The following is a 7,821-nucleotide window of genomic DNA, read 5'->3' as shown; positions in this document are numbered from 1 at the left end:
AGTGCCCAGCGGGTTGTTACTACTACACAACCAGGCGGTGTGCCGGGCATTGAGGTCCCCTAGTACAACATACCGGTTCGTCGCCTGGGCGTGTTGCAGCAGCAGTTTCACTGACGTGAGACCGGCCCGAGGTCTCCTGTAGACACAGATGAACGTGTAACGGTGTTTAAACCGCACGACCACTGACAGGTGAGTACCCTCAGTAGCCGGCACTGGGTTCGGGATGCTCCTTGACGGGATGTCCCTCCTGACCAAGATCATGTCTCCTTCTCGAGCTCCGGGGAGGCAGGCCTCTTGGTACGCGACGTACCCATGGTAGTACATCCGTGAAGAGTTGGAGAGCATAGTGTCGGTAAGCGCCACCACTGAAGGTCTGTGCTGCTGCAGAAGAAGCTCGATTTCAGCTTGTTTCGGTGAGAGGCCTCTGACATTATAGTTCATCTCCATGATCTCCATGAGTATCGTCACCATGCCCATCATCTGGTTCATTCGGGCAAAAAGTTGTTCCATGGCAGGCTGGCTTGAGGCACTGGTCACCGGGCAGGCTGTGGTAGCGGCTGTTAAGTCTGCTGAGCGGGGGATCCTCCCATCTGCTCGGAGAAGGCGATGTTGCTCCGGACCGTCCTGCTGGGCAGTTGTCTTCTGGGCTGCGCTGGTGGTGGTGCCGGGGCTTCTCTCTTGACTCTCCTCTTCTCCATCAGGTCCATCCTCACAGGCCACTCCTTTGAAGTCGCCATGTGGCCAACTTCGTCACAGATGGTGCATGTCGGTGGACCGGTCAGTGTACACTTGGCGAGATCATGATTTTCGCTGCACCTCGGGCATATTATTTTCCGGTCGTAATAGCGCATCGTGTGTCCGTATTGCAAACAGTTCCTGCACTGAACTGGGCAGCCGTCCTCTTTGAATGGGGAAACCCTAAACCGACAGTGGTTTATGGCAACCAGATTTCTGATGTCTGCTATCTTAACGTGATGTTCAGTCACGAGCTTCAGCAAATCAATTGGTGTTTTTCGCCCGTCGGGCTGTGTCCTGGTGAGGCGGTGCAGCAGTTTGAAACCAGAGAGGCGTTCGTAGATATCGTTGGTAATATCTTCCAGGTCGGAGTGTACATCGAATCCGTAGAGGACCCACTTCTTCGACCTCTTAGTACCTCTGGGGGCAAAGGTGTGAAATTGCACCGCATTTGTCTTCTTCAGCATTTCACGTGCCTTGATATGATCTTCGGTTGTGAGGTAGAGCCGGGTCTCCCTGCTTGAGTTATTAGTCTCGATGTCCCGGATACCAATAATGGCCAAGATATCTTTCACCGACTGTTGAGCTATTGCCGGTGAGATAATAATGGGAGGCGGGCGCCTCGTCATGGGCGGCTGCTGGGAAGGCTGCTGCTGTGGTTGCTGCGCTATACGCCGGAGGACCTCATAAGGGTTGCTGGATCTGGTGGGGTTGGCTTGCGATGGTTCAGGTTCTTTACGGGGTTTGACGAGGTGCTTAGCGTTAGGATACTGGTAATCAGCTTCTGATACCCTCTTTTCTCCTCTGGGCTCATGAGAATCTTGGACCATCTCTTCATTAACGTACTCATTGTCCGTGTCCGGAGACAGTGGCGAGATAAGTTCCTGGCAGCTACCTCCTGCTACTGCCATGACGTAGTGGTGGGAATCAACTGGAGTTTGGTGTCCTGCCAGGGCAAAGCAGGCCCTGTCGTCTGAGTGGGTGTACTCCACGGATGAAAGTGGTCCCAATCGAGTCAAACACTATCTAAGCAAGACACCGCAACAATGGGGGGGGGGGTCAATACTTCCAGAGCAAGGCTACCCTGTAGCAGGATCAGGAATACTCCACGGAGGAATGTGGTTCCCGATCGACCAGGCGCTATCTAAGCAGTTGATCAATGGGCGGGACCAACAATGGGGAAAACACGATAACAGTCTTCAGATCTTCAGCTGGAGTCTCTTCGATGTGTCCTCTTCGGCTGCTGCTGTAGAACTGAATTTATTGGCCAACATGTAGAGGCCCCTTTAGGAATATAAACCCATAACAATATCATTACCTTCTGATCCTTTCTTCTAATTACAGTTTAAGAAAAAAAGTATATATTTTTGTTAACCAGAAAAAAAAGTTGATCTGACAAATTACAGTTTTATATATATATATATATATAGTTTTAACAATAATCAAATTATCTCACATAATTGTTTATTAAAATGAAAATAATAATTCACCTCTTAATAATAATTATAATAATTTTTCAAATACAGGTGTACCAATATTGAACTATAAAATTTTCATTATTACATCAACAGATAGCGCTGAATCCGCGGTTATCCAGTACCTGTCTTGCAAGTAACCTGTATTTTTATTTACTTATCTTTGTTTTTGTTTTTCTTGGTAGAGAGTGGCCCAAAGAAGAATGTGTTTATTGGAGATGTAATGCGTGATTTAGATGTAGTAGTAATTTAATAATTTCCTGGTGATAATCCAATGGCAACTGTTAAAACCCCAGAGCAGAAAGTTATTTTGTGTGGAGAATTTGGTGTTGGAAAAAGTTCCTTATTTAGAAGATATGCTTTTAATACATTTGTTGCTTCAAATAGTAGAAAATCTACATTAGGTCTTGACCATATTAACAAAGAATATTCTTCTGGTGGAAAAAGAATTAAAGTATAAATACTGTAGCTTAAAAATGTTTTATTAACACAGTTTTAATTCCTAATAATATTATAACTTGCAGTTGCAGTTATGGGATACTGGAGGTATGGAAAGGGTAGCTTCGATTACCTCTAGTTATTACAAATTTGCAGAGGCAGCTATACTTGTATTTTCACTTGATAACCCTGCATCATTCCATGTCCTTTCTCAGCACTTGTTAGATGTTGTGACTTATGCAGAAAATGCCAAAATTTTCCTGTGTGGAAACAAATTAGATCTAGTTGGGCAAGATTCACAGGTTACTGATGCTGATATGGATAACTTTTGGTATTTGTCATTTTAGTAAATCCTATAAAATTGATTTAACTTCATTCTTATTCAAATATTGAAATGTTTTAGTGAGCAGTGTCATAATTTAATCAGTGTGACCTACAAGACTTCTTGTAAAACTGGAGAAGGTGTAGATGAAATGTTTGCTGATATTGCTCAACATCTTATAACCTCAAATCGATCTAGATTAGAACTGCAAGCTCTTGAAGAATTATCATTTAAAGTAACTCCTCAAGATGAACCTGGGGATCCAGCATGTTTATGTTAAGTAGCTTTAAGTTGTTCATTGTTGTGATTAATTCTGCTAAAGCAATCTTTACTCATCATCTTTTATATATTTTAAATGTTGTTATAAGGGTATTTAGTTTATATCAGCTTTTGATGTAATATCTATCCTGTTTTTTATTAGTTTTATGTCCAGTAAAAGTAGAAATTGATAGAAATATAATATATGCGAATTTGAACTGTTAGGCATACTAACTATGCCTATAGTTATATATAAATATGAGTTAGTGGTGTGTTTCTATGATAAAATAGAATTAATTGATAGTCCAGTAGTTTAATTTTAAAATTAAAGTTTAAAAAATCACTCTGTTAAAACAAGTTTTTTTATTCCAGTAGAATTTTTTTTAATTCAGTTTTTTTTTAGATTACTATAAAATAGGATATGGCCTTCTCATATTCATGATATACTGTGGTGGAACGTGGAGTTATGTTACAGCCAGTTGAAAGTACCAGCTTTACCCGACAAATACCCGCTCTTGAAGAATCGTTATAACTGCAATTGTATGATAGTCACAATCATTATTGTACTGACGCACTATCTCTGGCGTGATAGTTGAAAGCTCATATAATGTCAGTGAAGCAATTGTCACATTAACTATCACATGTATACGCCTTAATAGTGAACTATCAGTTAAACTTAACAGTTTTTTTTATTATGGCAAAAGTGTTAGCCATTACCATATTGTTGCTATTAAATAGTTACAATCATGACAGCATTCACTACACAATAGAATATTTGCCCATAAACTTGAAATTGTATCAGCCTCGGGCCCCAAATATAAATCCAATTGGGCCTCAAAAACAAATGGGCCCAAGGCCCAAAAATTATATTTATCCCATTCCTCAAAAAATAAAATAATCTCAGACCTCAAAAAAGAAATTCTATTTCTTTATCTAAAATTCAATATCTAAGGACAAATAACTTGTTAGTAATAGAAAAAATCTCTAATGATTAACTAACAAAAATAGGTTAAGTGCGACACTGCACCAGCACAGCGATATATAATGTTAATCCATTTTAACTGTATATAACAAAAATCAGATAAATACCTGCTAATCAGCAGCACTGGCTATAGCATTACTGTAAACAGATGACCTTTCAGTATGACTTCATAACTTCTTGATTCTGTAGCATTTGTTGTTTTTAGTTAAAAAAGTACATTTAAATATTATTTATAATATATTTTAGTTATTTAATTTATGTTCCTTTTTTTTTCTGTTGGTGCTTTATTTTTTCTTATTCAGTGTGGTATGGTATATGGTGTCTACTGTGTCTTTCTCTCTCTTAATTTGATACCATATCTTTCTATACCACATAATAAACTCTATTAATGAAATTTGAATTTTTGAGAAATTCTTATTTTTTTTATTTTTAAATAACTTGAAGTTCATTTATTCATGGTTATGTTCATCAAGGGATATTACGATTGGTTTTCATTATTGATTATAGATAATAATTTTTTAGTGTAGCTGTGAACCTTTGACTCAACATATAAAAGTTATTCCTACAACGTTTTTAAATTGATAAACCATAATTGGTTGTCAAATGTAATTTTGGTGGAAAGGTGTAGGTAAACTGAGGAATCCAGCATATCAGACAATTTAATTATTTTATTTAGTAGATTGAGGAACTGTTCTGGTATATTATTCAGGTCAAGATATTAATAGATGTTCAGTGTGATACTTTATTGTTTAGGCTTTTATTTTCTCATTGATTTCTGAACAGTTAAATCTTGTAGAGCATTGTTTGGTATTTTGTCGATGATATTTGCATCTGAAAGTTTTGACTTGGAAGCTTAACTTATAATACTTTAGTTTAATTTAGATAATGCTACTATAGAAGTTTCTTTACTTGTTTGTCTGATATAGATGAATAAATTATTGATAATTCTGTATTATATATATGTAATGAATCATATCTTAAGATCTACAATTATTGTTAAAATATAAACTGTTGATTGTGGTACTGTTTCTTCATTCTCCTAAATCAGCACATCACATCATTATTTTCACGATTCTCAATCAGGGCAAGACTAATTTTTTACTTTAATAAAATAAGATATTAAAAAAACTATGATTACTGTATAATCCTTAGTGTGGTTTTTGGTGCCAGTTATTATTCGACTAATTACTATGACAGAGTGGTTTAATATTATTTTATTATTTGAAAGTGGGTTTTCTTCATTCATTATTTATATTTTTTCATTCATTATGTTATTACATTTTATGATAAAGTATGTTAAAATTAGATCTATGTATTAGTATTTTTCCAGATATGTTTTTGTTATTATGTGATTGTTTTGTTTCCAAGTGTATTTAAATTTTATTGACTGAACTGAATGTTTAAAATGTAAGTTAAATATGACTGGAACATAAGTTTATAAAATCTATTGTATATACATAGTCAATGACAACTGTAGAATAATCTAGGATTATAATTAGGATTCTTTGTGTTATGAATACTTTAATAAGAGTAAGGAATTAATAGTTGTCATATGTAAGGGATAATTTTTTTTAAAAGAATAGTCATTTGTGTAAGATCAAGATCTTTGTTTAATGATACTGAATGTTTGAGTTCAAAAAGTAACTGGTAGTTAAATTTTAATTCTAATGCAGAGTGTGTTAGTTCGATTCTAAGTGTTTTTTGTTTTGAAAAGTCTTCATTCCATCTTACAACTCTTTTTATTAGTATGTGAATATTTTATGAATATTCTAAGACGTACAAGGCAAAGTTGATTAAGGAGGATGCAGTGAGATTAGAAAATAATGATAAATATAATCTTATATTTAATGTGTGCTGACAATTCGACCTTTGCTTCATCAGGGCTAAGCAAAAGAAAGTAACCTTGAAAGTATAAAATAATAGAACTGTAAAAATGATTGTAGTTTATGAAAGTTGGGATACTGTAGTCAAAGACAGGTATTTCAAAGGAAAATTTTAACAATAGAGAATGACACTGTTTTATATCATATGTAATATGTATGGACATATTTTATTATGCAATTGAAAACAGAAGAATATGAAGTTTGTACAATTTTCTAATTAACAATGACAGGAAGGTCATTACTTTTTTTAAAATCTTATTTTATTTTCCAAGATTTATATTAATTTTAAATATATTTTTAATTATAATTTTTAGTTTCCTCAATGTTTTCATGATTAGAATATGTATCTGCTTCTTTTTCTCTGTCTTTATCTTTTCTTTTCTTTCTCATAACGCTGTAAACAGGGGCTTTATGGACTATGAATTATAAAAAATGAGAAATGAATGAAAATACAAGAAATATTAGAAGATAAAACAGAATACATAAGCATAATATTAGAGCAATACTCATTTTTTTGTTTTCTTTGATGTGGTATGGAGATCTTACTCTTTCATTCATTTGTCATTTTCTATAATTCATAAAATACCAATGTTCAAATATCATGTTTTTCTTAGTTGTAAACTTTTATTCATGGTTGATGTCTTGTTTAGCTTAGCCCTGAAAATTAATTTAAACTTATTAGTGTTTTTTTTTTTTTTTTCGTTCACCACACTCCCCAACCAACTTCGCTTTGAATTACATCTATGGTCAAAAATATCTTTTAGGATATACTTTGTGATTTGTTGGATTGAAAATATTTTGATTAAGATAATAGAATTACTGATTCCAAATTAAAATATATAGATTTGTGTATTGTCAACGTTTGTAATATATTTTAATTCTTAGTTATAACGTTTATCAAGTCTCCTCTTTTGTTTCTCTTATCTGTACGTACATGTCCTCATTTTCTCCTTTTAAACTTACTCTGTTATTTTATTAACTTAAAAATGTATGATAAATCAAAATTCTATTTATTATGAAAGATAATTAGTCAAATTCAATTACTCTTTCCTTATAATCATCCTATATAATTCTTTCTATAATGAATTATTTGTAGCATACCATTTGTTTTATAAAATACCTCAGTGTGTTTATTGGTGAATAAAATTATCTCGAATGTTTCATACCTTTTGATTAAATATTATTTGGTATATATGAATGGAATATGGTCCGGGTGCGGTAAAAAAAAAACTCAAATAGTAGAATTATACTATTTTATTGAGCCAACGTTTCGCCCCACATTGCAGGGCTTCGTCAGGGCTAAAAAAGATACAAACACTATAGTTAAAAAAATATAGATACATGAATATAAATGAAACAGGAAGGATAGTGAATAAAAAAAAAAAAAATAAATAAATAAATAAAAAAAAAAAGAGAATGGTTTACCGGACAAAACTTCCATCAACTCCTGTAATCCACTTGCATCTAAATTATCCGAACACGCATTAAACCTGAATCATACTTTTAATTTCGACAATCCTTCCATTCTTGCCACTGTCCCCAACCAAACCAAACGTCTCATCTCAGAGTCCATTTACATAAATTTGTCTGAGAATTCTGTCAATCATAAAGTTGATAAAGACTGCATCTCCCTTACATATTGACACATTTTGAACATTATAAAATCCTCATAATTTTTTTTTTCTTCACTTTTTTCTGCATTTCAGAAGCCCATTTTCTTGTCATATT

The 7,821-nt window shown here is 34.3% G+C and overlaps 1 protein-coding gene across 1 annotated transcript; it reads left to right on the top strand.

Moving 5' to 3' along the window:
* The first annotated feature begins 2,305 nt into the window (after positions 1-2,305).
* RabX6 (RAS oncogene family member RabX6) lies at positions 2,306-7,504 on the top strand. The gene is made up of 3 exons (XM_014437163.2): positions 2,306-2,664; positions 2,735-2,979; positions 3,052-7,504. The coding sequence occupies exons 1-3, from the start codon at positions 2,485-2,487 to the stop codon at positions 3,248-3,250; spliced, it is 624 nt and encodes a 207-aa protein (XP_014292649.1). The 5' UTR covers positions 2,306-2,484; the 3' UTR covers positions 3,251-7,504.
* Positions 7,505-7,821: the final 317 nt, after the last annotated feature.

The sequence above is a fragment of the Halyomorpha halys genome, unplaced genomic scaffold (assembly GCF_000696795.3).
Source record: "Halyomorpha halys isolate HHAL.00 unplaced genomic scaffold, Hhal_1.1 Scaffold2319.1, whole genome shotgun sequence".
In the NCBI taxonomy this organism is placed as follows: domain Eukaryota; kingdom Metazoa; phylum Arthropoda; class Insecta; order Hemiptera; family Pentatomidae; genus Halyomorpha; species Halyomorpha halys.
This window is presented reverse-complemented; position numbering and strand designations above follow the sequence as displayed.